At 43.1% G+C, this 20,998-nt stretch overlaps 1 protein-coding gene across 1 annotated transcript in view; it reads left to right on the top strand.

Annotated features, from left to right (window-relative positions):
* PDE5A (phosphodiesterase 5A) overlaps positions 1-20,998 on the top strand; it is a 110,443-nt gene that overhangs the window by 40,069 nt on the left and 49,376 nt on the right. The window contains exons 4-5 of the mRNA XM_049786980.1: positions 16,877-16,948; positions 18,446-18,535. Of these exons, the coding sequence (XP_049642937.1) occupies positions 16,877-16,948; positions 18,446-18,535 (162 nt within the window). The remainder of the gene's footprint in view (positions 1-16,876; positions 16,949-18,445; positions 18,536-20,998) is intronic.

The raw sequence follows: 20,998 nt of genomic DNA, 5'->3' as shown, positions 1-20,998 counted from the left end.
AAGGGATTAAGGAGTGATGTTTGTTCCCTATTCCCTCCCCAGCACCAACCTGGCTAGCCCCAAAGGGCAGATGTACAATGACGGCACTAGAACCCAGAAGGAGACTGAGGGAAGGCTGGAGAGGAGAGGAGGCCCCGTTCATTTAAGCTTGGTGGGGGGATTAATACTGGAGATCCCTGTTCCTCACCCAGATAAAGACCTCACTCAGACAAACTCCTATTAAAAGGAGAAAAGACAGGGAGAATGAATGAGGGTCCAGAGTGACATCCTCTATAATGTTCTAATAGGATTTTTCCCATAAACAGGACATTGTGACCAGGGCTAAGAGAGTTATAGGCACACATTTTCTATTACTCAGGGTCACAGCACCCCCAGAGAGGACCCAGAAACTATAGAGTTTGCAGAATAAAGCACAATTTTTTTGTGACCTCAGGACATCTTCAGGGATGCTTAAAATTTTAAATTAAGGGGCCGGAGAGATAGCATGGAGGTAAGGCGTTTGCCTTTCTTGCAGAAGATCATCGGTTGGAATCCCGGCATCCCATATGGTCCCCCGAGACTGCTAGGAGCGATTTCGGAGTGTGAAGCCAGGAGTAACCCCTGAGCACTGACGGGTGTGACCCCCCCCAAAACAAACAAACAAAAAAAATTTTAAATTAAAAAAATTAATTTATGATGGGGGGTTTTATGATGACTAAAACCCAACCACAATCATATTTGTAACCAAAGTGTTTAAATAAAATATTATTTAAAAAAATTGCAATGAAAAGCAAACAGACAAAAAAAGAAAGAAAATAACCCTGTTAGACTAAGTAATATCCTTAGAGCCTTGTAGATCTGACTTCTTATTTCCCTATACCTAATACCTCAAGCTTTGTTCCCTATTATATTAAACTGATTATAGCTCTCTTCAAAAACAAAATTAATTTAAATTTTAAACAAAATTAAAAAATTTTGCTGTTGCATTCACCCCACCCACAGCTTCGGCAGTGAGCCCAGTTTCTACCTTTTGTTACTTGCCCTGGTTATTTCTAGAACCAGGTACTTCATTCATGCTCAGTAATATTTCAGTAACACAGAGAAATTCAATTCTTCTCCTTAGCTCAAGTGACTGTTGAAGTCCTGCTCATCCCTGAAGGGTTGCTCACTAGGCTGAGATAGAGATGAGTGATCTTTTTTATTGATCGGGGCAGCTTGTGGAAGAAAGGACCAGTTCTGGGCTTGAGAGGTTGTATGGGAGTAAAGGCACTTGCCTTGCATGCTGCTGACTTAGTTTTGAGTCCATACATGGTTCAGCTGAGCTCTGCCAGGCATGATTCCTGAGCACAGGGCCAGGGTATATCACATAATATATTAAAATATTATAAAATATATTCTAAGGGGCCGGAGAGATAGCATGGAGGTGGTGCATTTGCCTTGCATGCAGAAGGTCCGTGGTTCAAATCCCGGCATCCCATATGGTCCCCCATGCCTGCCAGGAGCGATTTCTAAGCCTAAAAGCCAGGAGTAACCCCTGACTGCTGCCGGGTGTGACCCAAAAACCAAAAACCAAAATAATAATAATAATAATAATAATAATAATAATATTTTAAAATATTACCGGCCCTGGGAAATTTTGAAGGGGGGCTGTTTCTTTGGGGGGGGGATTGGGGTGGTTATACCCACCTGTGCTCAGGGATTTTCTCTGGTTCTGTGCTCAGGGAATCCTATGACATGGTCCATGATTATGGACTCAGACACTGCTTATTTCCTAGTTCCTGTGGGCCCAGAATTCCAGAGCTGCTTAGCCAACAAGGGGCTTCAGTTCAAGTTCAGCCCTGCAAGACTCTTCCTATGCCCCCCTTCCTGGGGGCTCACTGGCCTGGGTGCTAGTAGGAGGCATCAGTTTCCCCAAAGGCCTCTCAGCAGCCCTACTGCACAGCACAGCGAGAAATGGCCACACATTGGTGGGGACAAGTCTCAGGGGGCCTTCCACCTTCTCTGGGTGTTTTGTTCTTCAGAAGCCAGGCAGGCACTGAATTCAGCCCAAACCAGGAGAAAGAAGCAGGCCCCACTTTTGTGATGGTTGAAGGCAACATTCTGAAAGCACCGAAAGTATGGAATAGACTTTGAGGCTTTATTTTCTTTCCTTTCCTTCAAACCTGGCCAGGTGCTGCGGGAGTTTGCTCATTAGTTAAAATAATATTTAAAGTTCTTATTTCTCAACTTTTCATTTTTTCATAAAGGATGTGAACTGCCAGGAGTTAGAACAAAGTTTCTAAACATTCATTCTTTCTTTAATGCTTGTTTTTTTTTGGGGGGTGGGGGTGGGGGAGGACCACAACCAGTGGTGTTCAGGGGTTATTCCTATATCTGTACTCAGTAATTAGTCCTGGCAGTGCCAGGTAACCTTATGGAATTTCCAGGATCAAACCTGAGTTAGACGTGTGCTGGGCAAGTGTCCTGCTAAGTTATTGCTTTGATACATCTTTCTGTCTTTTAATCCATACCCAGTGGTGTTGAGTTTACCTTTGAGCCTGCACTCAGGGATATCTCCTGGAGGAGCTTGGGGTGGGCATATGGGATGCTGGGGATTGAACCCAAGTTAGTCACGTACAAGTCAAGTGCCCTGCCCACTGCACTATTACTCGGCCCTGCTTTTGGTCTTTTAAATCTCTTCAGGTGATTCTATTGAGCATTCAACTTTGAGAACCCCTGCCTTAGACTGATTGTAAATATATAAATAGAGAGAGAGAGAAAAGAGGAAGGAGAGAGGAAAAGAGGAAGACTGGGGGGAGAAAGAGGAAGGAGTTTGCTTTTGGGGCTGTGGGAAATGCCTGAGCTGTCCCAGCCTCTGCCCAGGCACTTGTGGGTCCACCTGAGGTCACTGCTTAGTGACAGTCTCCTGGTGGGACCAGCCATGCTCACAGGTTTGTCCTTCCTCCAGGATGCTCTGCCTGCAACTGCCTTTGTAGAGCCAGAGCTTCAGGAATGTGGCTGGTGCTACAGGTCCATGTTGAGCAGAGTGAGCCGAGCCAAGAGCACGGCTGTTCCTGCCACTCAAAGGAGCTCAAAGTCTGTGGTTTGCTGTTCCTTACCAGGGAACATCTGCTGTTCATCATCGACCTGGACCTGACTTTCAGGATTGATTATCTGGCCCCAAGCCCTGGCTCTCACACTTAACCAGCGCTGGTAGTAACTTTCCGTGTGCTTCTTGGATACAGTGAGGAGGGTGCTTTGGCCAAAATCCAGACGAGAAGTAGACTTTGGCTAACTTAGAGGGGAAAGGAAAGAATGGATTTGTTCCACTTCTGGTAGAAAAGTGGGGAAATTGGTATGTTGAAGGAAATAAGTAGAAGGAAGGTTTTGGAATCTTCCAGGGCTCTACAGAGGCTGCAGTTGCAGGAAGTTGATCTATTCCCTAACATAAAGGTGGAAACAAGTGATTTTTTATTTTAATCAGTTCTCGCTTGTAAAATCCCCATGTTGCCTCCCCACCCCACCTCCTACCTGCTCACTATTTCAGAGTAAATAAAGATCATAGAGAAAGAAGTCTTACCACTAAGTAGTTTCCTCAGTTTCCTTGATCTTGCATCTTGGTTGAGCTGGCACAACTTGCACTTCTAGGGATAAACTGGCCTCATGATGTCACCCTGTTTCCTCTGATCACAGCACCTGCCTGTACAGAATCACCTAAATGTCCCTGGCCATGGCCAGCTCTCAGCAGACCAACAGGCTGGTAGCTCTGGGCCTGGAGAGATGCTCTGGCAGGGAAGGCACTTGCCTTGCACTCTGCTGATGTGTAAACACACGTCATTAGGGTTCTCTTCCCTGACCCCTACCATCTGTGACCCCTGAGCTCAGAGCCAGGAGTAAACCCTGAATACCACCACCTATTGCCTCAAAACAAAACAAAAACAACAACAAACAAAAAAACCTGAAGTATTCCCTGGATCCCAAGTCTCATGTGTCTGATCCCTACATAATCTGAAAACCCAACTGCCCACCTAGTCCATGTACTTCCATTATCTCTTTAAACACCTTACCTCCCTCCAGGCTTTCACACCCTTCATCTGTGGAGACCTCCTTTTGCAGGTCCCAGGCTTGTAGGTTAGGGAGGAGAGCTAAAGATTATTTCTCAATTCTCATTTAGTCACCCTAGGAGCAGCACCTGCTCTTTTTAGAGATCCCTTGTTCTGCTGGTAAGACATCTTTATCTTGTTTTTCTCCCTGGTTTTCTCTATCTCTCTGCTGGCTCCTGGGCTGAGTCAGCTCATTCCAGGTTGCTTAGCTTGACTTGGCTCTCACTGTTGGCTCACCTGCATTGTGCTCTACGTCCAATATTTTACTTATCATTTGTGCTGGCAAACTGGCATAGATAGTCCTCCATTTAGATGTAGGCGTTCAGCTGATGCCTTGACTTCCTTACCTGTATATCAGACATCCCAAGCAGACTCAATAAAACCCTATCTCAGACCATAATTAGAACCAGACCTCTAACCTCCCCCTAGCCAAGCTCCAGACCTACCTTGGCTGAAGCTGCTTCTCATAAGGCAGCAGGCCAGGCTCCATGCCTGGATACTCTCTCCCTCACACAGCAGCTAATTGGTTCATTCATCAGCATGTGTTGCAGCCTTCCCTGTCAACCCTGGGCTCCCCTGTGCTTGAGTGGGAATAGCAGCCCATAGCAAGTATCTCTGTTTCCCATTCTCTAATCAGGGGTCCTCGAACTTTTTAAACAGGGGGCCAGTTCACTGTCTCTCAGACCATTGGAGGGTCTGACTATAGTAAAAACAAAACTTATGAACGAATTCTTATGCACACTGCATATATCTTATTTTGCAATGAAGAAACAAAACAGATACAAATAGAATATGTGGCCCACGGGCCATAGTTTGAGGACCACTGCAAGTCCAAGCCATTCTTGACCCAAATATGATAATAAAAGTTGTTGGATCTGGAGCCAGGCAGATAGTACTGTGGGTAGGGCATTTGTCTTGCATGTAACTGGCCCAAATGGCAACATTTTACCCCTTACCTATGTTCGTAACTCGTTGACTCTTTTCCACTAATCATAAATACATTGGCACATTATATATGGTTTTTGGTGCTTGAGCTGGCATAGCCTGCACAGCCCTAAGTATTTTGATCCGAGCTGAATATAGTCCCTGGAGTAAGCCATGAATATAGCTGGATGTGGCCAAAACAAAACTAAACAAAGCAAACAAAAAACAAAACAAAACAAAAAAACCACCAAAACTTGGGATCAGAGCGATAGCACAGCAGGTAGGGTGTTACACATAGCCAACTCAGGTTTGATCCCTGGAACCACATATGGTCCCTGTAAAAATCACCCCATATGCTGTAGTTCCAATCCCAGGTGAATGGGTCTAAAGTAGGATAGCCACAAAGAATTAAAAAACCAAGCTAGGAAAAAAAGAAAAAACAACCAAGCTAGGGGCCAGAGAGATAGCATGGAAGTAGGGCATTTGCCTTGCATGTGGAAGGACAGTGGTTGGTATCTCGGCATCCCATATGGTCCCCTGAGCCTGCCAGGAGCCATTTCTGAGTGTAGTGCCAGGAGTAACCCCTGAGCACTGCCTGGTGTGACCCACACCAGACGAACAAACAAAAAACCACCACGCTTGTCAAGAGAGAATCATGGAGTTGGTTCTCTTCTCACCTCATGGTTCCACTTTGCCCACCTAGACAAACTGAAACCTCTTTATTTACCAACCAGGAGGGGGAGGGTCAAGTGTTCGATGAAAGTACCTGTATCAAGCTATTCTGGTCTAAGTGGACATGTACTTATTAAAGGGATATAAAAGGTGAAAAGGAAAGAGGAAGTTGGGGGGACACCTTTGTTTGGGTAAAATCAGGGTGTGATCTAACAATTCACCCTTTCTGTTCAAAAGAAAATGTTGAGAAAGGCTAGGAAAGTTTTGTTCTGTTGTTCTGTAAGTACAAAGAGGCAGGAACCCCAGAGTGGCTGTTAATTTGCATAGGCCCAGTAAAAGTTGGGGAAATAAAAAGAAAAAAATCCTTTAGTAGTAAGTAAGGTGGAGAGGAAATTGTCTTATTCCAAGAATTCACTGCAAGTCTCTAAAAAGTATCATAGGTTAGATTGTACAAACATCATTCTCAAAGCAGTTAGCTTTTTCCATATCTTTGTTTTATACATATCACAAATCTTTCATACACTTCTTCAAACATAAACTTTAGAAACTTAATGTAGATATACTTAATTTGAAAACATGTTCTTCAACTTCCTTACACTGAGCACTGAAATATAAGTCTAGAGCAGTGGTCCTCAAACTATGGCCCGTGGGCCACATATTCTATTTGTATCTGTTTTGTTTCTTCATTGCAAAATAAGATATATGCAGTGTGCATAAGAATTCGTTCATAAGTTTTGTTTTTACTATAGTCAGACATTCCAATGGTCTGAGGGACAGTGAACTGGCCCCCTGTTTAAAAAGTTTGAGGACCCCTGGACAGAGCATCCGAGTTTCTTTTCCATAAACTTCTCTAAGCAAATTTATAAAAACTTTCCTACAGATATATACAGTTTGAAAATAAGTTTGCTAAAACATTCTTATAATGAGCACTGTAATAAGAGTCTATAGTATCCAAGTTCCTTTTCCATAGACTTCTGTGGACAAAGACATTAGAAATTTTTGCAGACATAATTTGAAAATGAGTTGCTAAATAGTATACATAATCTGTAGGAGAACCCTTCTCCCAACTTCCTTTTTTTCTAACCTCTTCTTTTGGTATGTAAAAGCCCACGTGGATTACAGGGTCTTCCCCATCCTGGTGGATGGGATTCTGGATAACAATGAAAGGGTCTGGCTTTGGGCTGGTGAAAATGAGCACATAGCACAGGCAGAGCAGATCAGAGAGAGCACACGGAGATAGGCAGGACACGGCAGAGAAAAGCCATGAAGTAAAGCAGACTAACTCCAATTAATTTTCTGACTGCTTGATATATTATTTCTCCTCCACTATCCTGCTTCATCAGACCCATCCACCAAAGGGGTTAGAAACACGGTGCCTGGGGATGTCTCCCCCAACTCATGGATTTATATTTTTATTCTACAACAATTCAGCATCATAGCAGTTAGGAAACATTCACTAGGATAGCTGAAAACCATTAAAAATCTAACAACAACATTATGTGTTTTCCAGGACTGTGCGAAATAATATTAAACCACTAGAGATGAATATATAATTATCTGTTTATAGAGGAACATAGAACAAAAAAGTAGCTATTAAGATCTATACAGGTAGAATACACAGTTTAACCAGCACTGTAGTGACCAGTGCAATTAGGGTCAAGAGATTAACCTAGAAGAAAGTTGCAAGAGGCTCTGAAAGCAACTTCTCCTCATTGGGACTTTGGCTGGGCTTGAATTCCTCATCTCCCCATTCTGTGGTAGGCTATTGAGGTCACCCGGGTCAGAAAGGCCTTTGATGCCTAGCCAGAATTTGGGGGGGACCCACTCATCTCCCTGCTGTTGGTTCTCCTCCAATGGGTCTGTTTTTTGGGCTTCTACCCCATCAGTGATCTCAATAAGCTGCTGCAGATTGGGGTGGGGATGGAGGACCTCAGACAAGCACCTTTGGTAGAAGAAAGGCAGTGGGCATTGGCCTTTCTATGGGAACTCGTCACCATTGGGAAGGCATCCTTCCCCTTTGGGGTATATGCATGGGAGAATCTCTAGGGAGCCTGGTACATACAGTCCAGAGTGAGAAATACAGGTAGATGGACCAGAGCATCATGAAGCCAGTCCGAACTTCAGTAGAAGTTCAGTAGAAGTTCAGTAGAAGTAGAACAACTGAAAGGCACTGCACACTCAGTCCAGCTTGAGGGGGTTGTTATGGTGATTATCCACCAGGTCCAGTCACTCGCCATCCTTGGGTCTTCTCAAGTCTGTGGGTCACTGTTCAGGCACCAGTTGTGAAATCAACCCATGTGCCATATTTCCAACCCTGGATGAATAGGTCTGAAGCAGGGTAACGCAAATAATTAATAAACAGTTCCCCAAACACTCCAGGAGTGATTTCTGAGTGTGGAGCCAGGAATAACTTCTGAGCACTGCTGGGTGTGACCAAAAAAAAAAAAAAACCCCAAACACCACAACAACACACTTATATATTATTAGATGTATTAGTGGGCTTCTGTGGACAATGCCTCATAAACTCTCTGGGTATTTTTGTACTTGGGACCTAAATACACAGAAATAACTAAACTGTGTATAATTGGCTTTCATTTCTCTAGGAATCTTCTTACTTGTTTTCTACAGGCACTGAGTACTCTTACAGTTCACCTTCACACCAGTGGGTTGACTGGTTACATTCTCCCATTCCCTTTTCGGTACTTGATGTTTCTTATCTTTTGGATAATTGTTGTTCTTTTTTTTTTTTTCTCGTGTGAACTAAAAGTCTGGATGTGATATTGATTTGCCTTTTTCCTTGTAATAGAATGAATTTGTGTCTTTTTTTAGGGGGGGGGTCACACCCGGCAGCGCTCGGGGTTACTCCTGGCTCTATGCTCAGAAATCGCCCCTGGCAGGCACAGGGGACCATATGGGATACCGGGATTCAAACCGCTGTCCTTCTGCATGAAAGGCAAATGCCTTACCTCCCTGCTATCTCTCCGGCCCCGAATTTGTGTCTTTTAACCATCTGATTTTCTTTGCAAAAAATGTTTGTTGTTTAGATCCTTTGCCTGTTTTTAATTGTTTTCTCTATAGATTTGGAATTTTGGCAACCTGGTAAATTATATTTCATTAAGATTTTAAGATCCAGGGCTGGAGCAATAGCACAATGGTAAGGCGTTTGCCTTGCACATGGCCAACACAGGACAGACCCTGTTTCAAATCCCGGCATCCCATATAGTCCTGAGCCTGCCAGGAGTGACTTCTGAGCATACAGCCAGGAGTAACCCCAGAGCACTGCCGGGTGTGACCCAAAAAACAAATAGAAAAAACCAAACAAACAAAAAGGATTTTAAGATCCTATTTATCAGCCAGTAGTTCTTAGGTGCAGGGTGGGGGGCAGGAGGGGGATTGGGCCACATTTGGGCCACCTTTGGCAGTGTTCCAAGCTTTGTGCTCAGGAGTCACTCCCAGAGATGCTGGAGAACCATTTGGTGCCCAGGATCAATCTGAGGACAGTTGCATACAGAAAAGCACCTTAGCGCCTTTACTATCGCTTGGGCCTTGGCCCTGATTCTGTGTCTGCTTTTTCCCTTTAATACATAAGTGCCTGATCACCATCTGATGTCATAGGACACAATTCAAGCCCTTGTTCTTTGCCTCCCCTTCTAGTCTGCAAACTCCAGGAGAACAAGGGAAACAAGCATCTTTAACAGGGATCCTGAGAACTTTCATAGTCATGTTTCTTGGCCTTCTCATAGTTTGGTGGCCAAGATAGAGCAACAGGCAGGCTCTCAGACCTCGAGTGAAGATATCACCAAGTTTCTCACATACACTGAACTAGAATTTTCAGGCTGATATTCAGATAAGAGTAGTAATTGCCACCCTGAGTTCACATGAGGAAACACAACTTGGACAGGGTGCAGGGGATTCCCCACATTGTGTCTGCTGAGGGACAGCACTGACCTCAGACCTGCCCTGCCCTATCCTGAGGCCTCATTTTTCTCACACTGAATGATCACTTTTTTGTGTGTGTATGTGTGTGATGGTGGTTGTTTTGGGCCACACTGGGTTAGATTTACTCTTGGCTCTTAGAAATTATTCCTGGCAAACTCAGGTGACGATATGCTTGGGATTAAAACCAGCTCGGCAAACACCTACTCACTGGTCACCCTACCTGCTGGGCCCTGATCATCATTTTTCATTTTCACCTAGGCACTGTCTGAATAACTGCCAACTGGCGCCTCACCATTCTCCCCTTTGAAAATGTAAACAGGTGGCTGGTAATAATATAATACTCCAGGATTGTATATAGTAGTTCCAAATACTGTGAATTCTTATATCTTTTGGAGGAGCATAGATCTATTTTATGCTTACAACACCCACCTCGTACCCTTCTTTCCATATACCTTTGTAGGTTCTTCTCTCAGAGTAGAAACACGGAGATTGTAAGTCTTTTTTCACAGTGACAACATAATAGACTCTTCTGAGGGATGAAACAGTTATGAGTGCACACAAATACATTTCTTTTACAGATCAATTTCTGTTTGTTTTTGGGCCACACCCAGCAATGCTCAGGGCCTATTCCTGTACTTAGAAATAACTCCTTGGGGGTAAGGAGTAAGGCTTGGGGGACCATATGGGATGCCAAGGATCGAACTCAAGACAGTTGCATGCAAGGCAAACACCCTTTCTGATGTACTATTGCTCCAGCCCCTTCCCAAGATCTCTTGAGCAAAACAGATGGTGTCTCTGTGACTTCATGTGGTTGTTATGGGTTTGAAGAAGCAAGAGAGTGACATGTGCACTTAGTTTAACTCTCAGAAAGGGTGAGGGTGCATGGTTAAATTTACTCAGGGTCACAAGCACTGCCAGAGACAAGTACAACAGCAGAAGTTAGTTAACAGTTCTAAAAGAGAAGGTGCCTGCCCTCCACACCCTGGATAGCAGCTTTACTTTGTAAAGAAGGTGCAACCTGCTAAGTGTCCGGTGCTAGTTCTACTTGCTCTCCTCTGGAGCTGGCACAGCCTTTTATGTGGAGCAGTCAGGATGCCCCATGAGGACTGCATTATGCAGGTTATAAACATCTGGACTTGTTTGTTTATTTTTAATCTCTTTATTTAAACACCATAGCTACAAAATAGTTGATTATTGGGTTTCATTTATAAAATTTATACCCACCATCAGGAGCTGGAGTGATAGGACAGTGGGGAGGGCATTTACCTTGCACATGGCTTACCCAGGATCAATCCCAGCATCCCATATGGTCCCTTGAGCCTGCCAGGAGTGATTTCTGAGTGCAGAGCCAAGAATAACCCAAGTGCCACTGGGTATGGTCCCCACCAAAAAAAAAAAAAATGTACACCATTCTTTACCAGTGAACCCTTCCTAAAACCAGTTCCCTCCTACCCCCACATTGCTCTAGAGCAGTTTGTACTCGCTCTCATTCTCTCTCTCATTCTCTCACTCTCTCTCTCTCTCTCTCTCTCTCTCTCTCTCTCTCTCTTTCTCTCACTCTCTCTCCTCCTCCTCCTCTTCTCTTTCTCTCCTCCTTTTTGACACTTTGGTTTGCACTATTGTTAATGGAGGGGTGCCTTGCCTCTTCATTTTCTACTTTCAATGCCAAATTCTTGTTCAGAGCAGTCAGTTCCAACTATCATTGTCCTAATAGACCCTTCTCTATTCTAGCAACAGCTACACCCTCCCCTCTTTATGGGGAGCTTTCTACCCTGGGCTGGACTTCCTGATTTTTCTGTTGTCTCTGGGTATTATTTCCATATTATCTCTTGTTTTCCTTATATCCGACAAATGAATGAGATTATTCTATATCTCTCCCTTTCCCTCTGGCTCATTTTATTCAATATAATAGTTCTTTAAACGCAGGTGGCAGCACTTGGTTACACAACTGGGCAGGCAGGTCCTAGCTTCAGAGTCACTGCTGAGCCACACTGTCAGGGTCAGCTCAATAATTGCTGGACACCGCCCCCAGGGTGAGACTCAGTTGGACCTGAATCTCAAATCAATGTCAGCAAGTGGGCATACACAGTGGTCGAGCAATGCCCAGACTGAATCCGCTTTGTGTATAGAGTTGCTCACGTTAGTCGATTTTCTGAACTTACTCCCAAGAAGCAGAGACAATATTTGCCCAGCCTTTGTTGCCAATAGAACTAGGTCTGGCCACTAGTCAGAGAACATCGATATCTCAAGCAGGTTTCTCCTTGTAACTTAGTAACTTGAAGACAGGCATCCCTCTAGTCCTGCTCTCAGTCCCAGTGAGACAAATTGTCCAGGGTTGAGTGCTTTTAGAAATACGCACAGTGCAGATACTATTAAGCCTGGGCTATCCATCCTGCTCCAGGGAAACTATCTCTCCAGAGAGTCGGGATGTGAATAGGGAAGATGAGGTTAAGAATGGGAATATTTCACTGTTAGCTGGGAGCCTGTCACATTTGCCATCCAGACTCCTACAGGGAAGCATTTTTACACAGCAGGGAGGAAGCCTTTTGCCCACTATGAGGAAGATGCTGACCCTGTACATGTCCCACATGTAAAGCAACCAGAGGCTTTTATAAAGAGAGCTCTGGGGATGGAGCCTCAGGAGAAAAAGCGCAAAGTAATATTTCAGAAGTTATATGAACACACAGGGTGGGAGCCCCTAATTTAAGGGCGCACTGACGCCATCTGTGTTTGAGTTGAGACTGCGTAACATTAAGGCCCTCTTCAGAATTTAGCCAACAGGTGAATAAAACTTTAAAGTATCTGGAATTTTGGGGCCATTTGTATATATACACAAGACAGCGGTCAAGATATAGTCAGGCGTGTGTCTGGGAGGGGCTGAAAGAAAAATGCCATTAGCAAATGGAGAGTAGGGTTTGCACAGAAGGGCTTAGATGGTGAAGGCCAGAAGGCAGGCAGATAAGAATTTGTGTAAATAGGAGGTGAAGAATGTGAGAATAATTCTAATGGAATGAATGGGCCAGTTTCTGACTGTTAAAAAAAAAAGTGCCAGAAATGTAGTGACTTAAACCAACACCGGTGTATTATATTTTGTTTTTATATTTTATATATTTATATTTTATATTTATATACTGTATTTCCCTTTTATTTTATTGTGATGTTTTGGGTTATTACATAGTGATGAAGTGTATGATATTGATGCACAAAGTTAACATGATCTTTTCGTTTGGAGGCAGAGTTCCAAGTAGCTCTGGCTGGGCTCAGATCCAGATGTTATGAGGTCTGTACTCCTTCGTGGATTCTTGTTCTCTGGCATTGGCAGTTGTCCACAGGCTGCCCACACCACTTAGCTAGTGGCCGAACCTTCCTCCATCTCTGAGACCTGGAGCAGAGTATCTGAGTCCCCAACTCTCCCTTAGCCTTGCTGTAGAGTTTGACATTGGGCCCGACCAGGGGATCCCATGTAGGGATAGAACCCTCATTTCTTTGGGGGCCAGGAACCTAAATTAATGATCACCCAGGATTTGGGAGAAGCTCAAAGTTGGCTAGAACACAAGGCTGGTCCTCAGTAAATGCAGTTGGACTTGGAGAAGGTTGTGTCTTCCTTGCTCTACCACAACCAGGATGACAGGGACATGTTCTGTGTGTCTGTGTGTCTGCCATGTCAAATGACTCTTGTTTGGCACTCATTCATTGTCCAGGAAATAAGTCTTTGTTGTTGAACTGGGAATGGATTAGGGAGGGAGGGTTAAAGGAAAGTGAGAGGAGCCCTGGAAAGGGCATTCTGGCTTTTCGAAGTTTTCTGTTGACTCAGTGAGTCCAGAATCTGCTCTGTGCTGTGCATGACCCAGAGTTTGGGTATCTAGGAGTGGACGGATGCTGAGGAAAGAAGGTCTCTGTCAAGCTACTAGCTGCCACACTCCACACAGCTCACCTAGACAGAGGCCCACTTTGCCCTCCACATCCTCTACATGATTTGTGTAAATCTACATGAACACTCAGCCCTGAGAGGCAGGGTCCAGGCACATTGTTCCTTTCAGCTCATTGTGGTTCCTGAGTGGAAAGCCACGCAGAGGGAACCCCATGTTGAAATCGGGGCACAGGTTTGAAAGATGCTGTCAAGGTGGACCAGCCTTAAAAGTGGTCTCTTTTTTACATCCAGACCTGCAGGGCCCTGGCCAAGTTGGGCACCCTGACACTTGTTAAGTTAAAACCCCTACCTACCGCTGCTCTCTCCTGGCTCCCCATCCTGATTTAGGGGCTGTGCAGCCGTTGGTGATGGCCACAGGCACAGTGACACAGGCTGACTTTCAACCCATTTTCCAGGAACTCCATTCATCAACCTGCCATGATGGTCACTGTAGCAAGACTTGGTTCCAGAAAGCTCTATTGCAGCCTGTGGCAAACTTTCCTCTTTTGAGACTTGGTTTGAAACAAGCATGTCCCTGTCTGTGTGTAGTGCTGAACTCGTTAGTGAAGGTGCTAGGGAACCTGCCGTGGCTTTTTGCCACTGGCTTTTTGCTGAGGTGTTTGGGTCCTGCATTCAATTTAGTGATCCCCAGAAATTACTCCTCGTGGTGTTCAAAGAATGGATGCCGTACGAGGGATTTTACCCTGTTCACTCTGTAGAGTGAGCCAGAACTTTCTCTTTTCCTCCTTGGTTCATTGCCTCATGCAGTTCCAGATACAAGATGGTCAGTGAGTTGGTGTGTTTGCAGGCCATGTGACTCATACTCTGTAGTTATATGAGAGCTTTTTGTCCTGGTTCATCTGCTTTTAACAACTTTCCCCTAAATGCAAGGCTTCCTAAAGACCATTCACCAAGCACAGAGCCTCAGCACCTCCATTTCTCAGCAGGCTTCACTCCTGCCCATGGAAGTATCCTCTGTGTCTGTGTCCAGCAGTGGGCACCTGTGGTCAGTGTGCCAGGCACCCTGCCTGCTGTGTGTGTGTGTGTTTGTGTGTGTGTGTGTGTGTATGTGTGTGACTTGTGGAGACTCTGAGCCTCTTCAAAGGAACGTCCCTTCATTTTTCTTTTTTTTTCAGTGACTGTGGGCTCTGTGGTATTTAAGTGAAATGAATAAACATATAAAAAGAACCAAATTATCTGATAGACTGCAGAGATATACCAGTAGCTTCTGTAGGTTTATTCCAAGTGAAAAGCTACAATCCAGATATATTTTCTATTCCCCCCCCCATCTGAATCCAAATAGTTTCTTTTATTTTTATAGATACAATTCATTTAAATTTTATTTTTCTGTAATAGTGAACTTAAGTGCAACCTAAGGTATACAGATAGTATCCAACTTGGGGGACAGGGAGTAGAAATACACTCGATTAACAGATTAACACTGAAGAGGTGAAATTATTTTCTATATTTATGAGTTTCCTATGAAAATCTTGGCTAAAAAAAAGAAAAATATTGTCTAAAAATGCGTGTGAAAACTTATTTTTCAACCTTAGCCACTACCTAGAGTTATTTAGTCACTGAAATTATGGCATCAAGAGCTCTATCAGGCATTTTTCAGACCTAATATACTGGCGAAATGGAAGGAGAGCTGTTAGATAAGGACAATAAGATGGTGTAGGAGATTTAGATGTTTAAATTTTTTTTCTAATAAATGTTTCAATTCTCCTGCAAAAGGACATTTTTCCTCCTCCTGCTTCCCTATGGGAGGTATTTTAGATACTTGTTTTCTTTTTTCTTTTCTCCTTTTGAGGCAATTTGTTTTTGGAGGCCACAACCACTGTACTTAGAGGCTACTCCAGGCTCAGCACTTTGGGGTTGCTCCCAGTGATACTTGGGTGACCTGAGCTTAAACCTGGACCTCCTGCTTGCCAAGAATACAATACACTCAGCTGGTTGAATTTTCTCTCCAGCCCTAGAATATTTTCTTAAAGCTGTGGGGCTGGAGCTAGCAGAGAGTATATGGAATCAGCCGCACATCGCTCAGGACTTTTATTCCCAAACTATGACCATTTAGGGGTAATAGCTTATTCTGTAGCTATCCTATTGCATAAGGAAGGAAAGAGTAGAATTTATAAGGAACCAGGCAGGAGCACACTGAGATGAGGGTAATAATTCAAACTGCAGCTGGAAGTGAGGTGAGCAAAGTCTGCTTTGGAGCTGAAACACTGGTGGACTCTTAAAGACTCGCTGCATCTTTTAATGGAAATTCAAGTCACATTTTAGGACTTGTGAGTTCGGTCTTGTCAAGATTTCATGTAGCTTTCAAGCACCTACTGATCTATTTGAAATAAAGCCCAGTCTTTTCATTCCTGTTTGGATTTTCCAACACCACACTCCCCCCTTTCTGTTTGCTGAAGATAGACTAATATTTATGGGGACAAATTTAAAGAGAAGTTGAGCTACATTTCCATATTAGGATTCATCTTCACCCTCATGATCTTGTCCTCTTTTTTTTCTTTCCTTTTTTGGTAATAAGACTCATACCAAGCCATATTAGGACTCAGTACAGAGTTCAGGGGGCTCCAGGGTCATCCCAGGGGAGCTGGCCCTGAGGGGACATGCAGTGCTGGGCATCGAAGTTGGGGCCTTCTACATATGAGGCATGTGCTCTGCCACTTGAGCAACTGTCCCACTTCATGATAAGCCCTAGATTCTGTTATATTTTGACTTTTTTTAAAGTAATAAATTATTTAATTAAGCTTATTTAAAGATTTAAAACTTATGAAAAGTTGAGATGAGATGTTCCTTTTCTCAGAACTTTGATAGAACTTAAGTAATGTATTTAAAAATAATTTAAAAAATATTGAAAATGTGATTACCAATCATTTCTTTTTTTTTTTTTTTTTTTGGTTTTTGGGCCACACCCTGTGAGGCTCAGGGGTTACTCCTGGCTATGCGCTCAGAAGTAGCTCCTGGCTTCTTGGGGGACCATATGGGACGCCGGGGGATCGAACCGCGGTCCGTCCTAGGTTAGCGCAGGCAAGGCAGGCACCTTACCTCCAGCGCCACCGCCCGGCCCCGTACCAATCATTTCTTTAACCATAAAAAGAACCCAAGAAATGAAAATCACTTGAGCTTTTACTAAGTAAGAAAAGAGGGGGTTAGTAAATTATACAGAATTAATTAAATTATTACTTTGATAATAATGTATTGTAGCTAATATATTAATTTTTACCTTGTAGCTGAGTTGTTGATTTAAAGCATGTATCAATTAATTACCAAGAACATATTTGGATGTGTGTTTGAATTCTGTCAGTAATTTTCTCAACCAAGTCATCTTCTTCTCTTCATCTCCTCTTCCTTATTCCAGGTTGTTGGTGTAGCTCAAGCCATCAACAAGAAATCAGCAAATGGTGGAATTTTTACTGAAAAAGATGAAAAGGTATGGAAACACAAGGCTGGTGTGAAGTGGGTATGAGAAGATGCTCTGGACCTTTTTTTTTTTTTTAATTTAGAGAACTCTGGGGTGAAATGTAGTTGAAGAGTGAATCTAGACAAACTCAATGATATTTCACATGATTAAAATATGTGGAAAAGTTGCTGTTTCCAACAGCTGAAATCAGTCCTGGCTTTGGAAAATTGGTGACATTGACTCCTTAGTAGAACCCTTCCCTACAGCCTCCACCTCTAGCCAACCCCCTCTCGCATACTTTTAAGTCTCCTCTGGGACCCGAGGAGCTGCCTCCCCTCTCATTTGCCTGTCAGCACCCTGGTCCAGAAGTGCCACCACATTTGAGACACCAGCTTCTGCTTGCAGTTTCATGGCCAGTGTGCCAAGGTGTGAATTCATGCAGGGTGCTGTGAACATCAGAGACTGTGAGTTGGTATCATGTTACGGCCCTTCCAACCCAGCACTGAGGAATGCATCCCATACATGCCACCATGCAAGCTAGTAGAGCTTCATGCTGCCCCTGCCCATTGTTTTTATCACCTGCCTCCTCCTTCCTCTATGAGCCCATTGCTGCTTGCCTCACTCCTCTGAAAAATAGCTTTGCATTCCGAAGACGTTCAAATAAGACAGTTAATTTTGGTCCTCCTGGTGCAGCCTTTGTGGTCCCTGTTTTAGTTGTTTCAGAACAGAGAGAGGACTTTGTAAATGCTTCGTAAATGACCACCTACTTTCCTATTAGTGGCACTTGGAAGTTTTTCTTTTTTCTTTTTGCAGGCGGAAGTGTGGCTCTCGATTGACTTTATAGTCTATTATTCTTTTGTTTGTTTGTTTGTTTGTTTGTTTTTTGGGTCACACCTGGCAGCACTCCTGCTCTATGCTCAGAAAATCGCCCCTGGCAGGCTCACCATATGAGATGCCAGGAGTTGAACCATTGACCTACTGCATGAAAGGCAAACGCCTTACCTCCATGCTATCTCTCCAGCCCCTATAGTCTATTATTCTTTATAATCATTATTTCTAGTCCATTCATATAAATTCCTCTAGGGAATTTGTTGTTGTTGTTGTTTTGTTTTTTATTGTTGGTTTTTGTTTTTGTTTTTTTTCAAAAAACAAAATTCTCTTGGCAAAACAAATTCATGCCTGTGAATAAAATGTGCCATGGAAACTCTTCTTTTTAACCGGTTTAATACACAATGTGCATTTCACTTTGGTAGAAAATAATGCGGATATAGAGCCATGTTGAGCTCATGTCTGAAGGGACCAGGATATAGCTCAGTGGCACTTGTGTGGGGTGTGTGAGTAACCTCTAGCACTTCAATAATAATTAATAATTAATAATAATAATAATAATGGTCATTTATTTGCACAGTTGGTAAGTATTAGTGCAAAATGACCACCAGCTCTCAGTTTTCTTGGACAACTGAGGCAGCGTAACAGGACTATTTCCCAGTCAGCCCTTACGTGGCAATGCTGGTGCTTATTTTCTAGGACTTCGCAGCATACTTGGCATTTTGCGGTATCGTTCTTCACAACGCTCAGCTCTACGAGACATCGCTGCTGGAGAACAGAAGAAATCAGGCAAGTGTGGTGACACCAAGCTGCTGTAGGGAGGCTTTTCATTATTATTGCTACACTGTTGTTCAAGCAGTATTTGCGTGTGATTAAATAAATGTGTAGATGGTCAGACCTTCAGTTTCTAAATGTCTTGGCTGTTTCTTCGTACATTTCTCTTCTTTCCCAGCCAGAATCTGTTTCTGAGGTTGGCAGCTGAGGCTTTCTGATGCGTTCCTTGATTTCCTCACCTTTAATCCTGTTGTATCCTCTGATACCGGAAGGGTGCATTCAGAATAATAAGTCATTAAGTGTGGGTGTTTTTACTTCATGCTCTGTCAACGTCAGACATCTTCTCTTGACAGAGGTTTCTAAGATGAAGCTCTAAGTATCCCTTATTTCTCCTTTCCAGTTACCATCCTGCTTCTCCACCAGCAACTTTTTGTTTGTTTTGATGCCCCCCCTGCAGTGCTGAGTGTGGGCTTACTCAGTTCTCTTCACTTAGAGAGCACTCCAGGTGGGGATGAGGGACCGCATGTGGTGTAGGGGATTGAGCACATGCCAGGCAAGTACCCTACCCACTGTACTTTTTCTTAACCCCATTCCCCACCTTATGTTTTTCCTTCTACCACTAGAATGAGCTTTTCTTAAGTTTTGTCTAGGTCTACTTTAAACTTGCATGTAGAATCAAGTGTTGGGAATAGAGAGATAGCTTGGTAAGCTGAGTGCTGCTCTGCATGCAGAAAGTCTAGGTTTTGTCTATAGCACCACATGGTCAAATGTGAATCAAATCTGAGGATCTCTGGAAACGACCCCTCCAAGTGTAACCCCCCCCAAAAACAAAAGACAAAATTAAAGTGTTTGTAAGTGCCATGTTGTCTAATAGTATTCCTACCCACTTTGTTGCAGACTTTTTTCCTCAATGTTTTTTAATTCTTCTGCTGCCTTTTTTTTTTTTTTTGCCAAGAACTTTTTCCTAGTAGAGCTCATGTTGGTGATTTTTTTTCCAGTCTATTATTTAGAGGCTCTTTTCAGTTCCTTTATTCTGTTCTTGGATATCTTCCAACTCAAATTATTTCTCTCCTATCTACTGCGTAAATGTCTTCATGGAACTTTCCTTCAGTGCTTTTTTGAGAAAGATCCCACTGTTCCCTGGACTCCAAAGCTTCTCCCTCAGTTGACACTTTTGTTTCATTATAGCACATTCTCCAGTAGTTATGGCTGGGAAAGGTATTACTGAGCCTTTGTATGAACAAGAATGTCAGTTTGGCTGGATATAAAAATGTAAATAAGAATTAAATAAGAGAAATGAGTTTCTTAGGATTCAGAAATACTACTTTGACTTCTAAGTAGTATCCCTATTTTTCAGATTCCTCTTTGTAGATTTTGTGTTTATTCCTTTGCTTATTTGGGGACCACATCAAGCAGACCTTGGAGGTTTCTCCCAGCTCAGTGTTCTGGGGTCACTGCTGGTGCTCAAGGAACCACATGGTGCCAGGGAAGGAACCAAGGACACCAGCTTGCAAAGCTTGTGCTCTAGCCCATTGAGCCTGCTCTCCACCCCTATAGTTGACTGGTGTGATTGGTCTTTCTTTAACCTAAACATTTTTGGTTGTTGTTATTTATCTTTACTTTTCATTTTACTCTGACTTTTATTTTCATTCATCATGTTGGTGTCTGGTTGTCACTTTGAGTCACAAGATTTTCAGTTTTATGTAATTTTTTTTCATTATATCTTTGACTTTTTATTTCTGTCCCCACCTGACACACCCAATTTTTTCTTTAGGAGTTCCATTAGGAAGATCTTGGACTTAGTATTTCCTTCTGCTGAATGTCCTGCTAGTTGTTCTCCTGCCCCATTCTTGCATCTGTTGATCAATCCTCACATCAGCAACAGCTCAGTTATTATCTTGGCTATTCTTCCCTACAATCCTTCAAGTTCAAATTACTGCAAACGATTCACTGGGCTTTGGAGTTCTTGTTCTTCTGCCTCATCTACTCAATTCTCCTTCTGTCGTACCTTGATAAAAAAAAATTGACCAAACTCAAGTGTGTGTGTGTGTGTGTGTGTGTGTGTGTGTGTGTGATGTGAAGAAATTTTTTGGAATTCAGAAGAAAAAGTAATTATCAGAAAGAGCACAAAAGGAATGCTTATGCTTAGCACTTTGTTTTTTTTGGATGGTATCTCTTGCGCTCTGTGAAAATGTTGATAACTGGTGATAAATGTTGATCACTAAAGCTTATAGCAACAGCAATAACTGGCTTTCTGTACTGAATTCTTTTCAAAATTCTTTAAAACTATTAAGTGAGTTATTAATCCTCAAACTGGTTGTTATTCCCATTTTTGAGACACTTGCCTGGGATCACACAAAGGTCAGTAGGGAAGTCAGGAATAAAAATTAGTGACTCCATGCTCATGACCCCTGACTGAGCCCCAGATTGTCCTACCAATGGGGAAGTTTTGTTAGTAACTAAAGATGTATTAAAGAT

The sequence above is a fragment of the Suncus etruscus genome, chromosome 14 (genome assembly GCF_024139225.1).
Source record: "Suncus etruscus isolate mSunEtr1 chromosome 14, mSunEtr1.pri.cur, whole genome shotgun sequence".
In the NCBI taxonomy this organism is placed as follows: domain Eukaryota; kingdom Metazoa; phylum Chordata; class Mammalia; order Eulipotyphla; family Soricidae; genus Suncus; species Suncus etruscus.
Note: the sequence above shows the minus strand (reverse complement) of the source record. Positions and strands in the feature narration are given on the sequence as shown.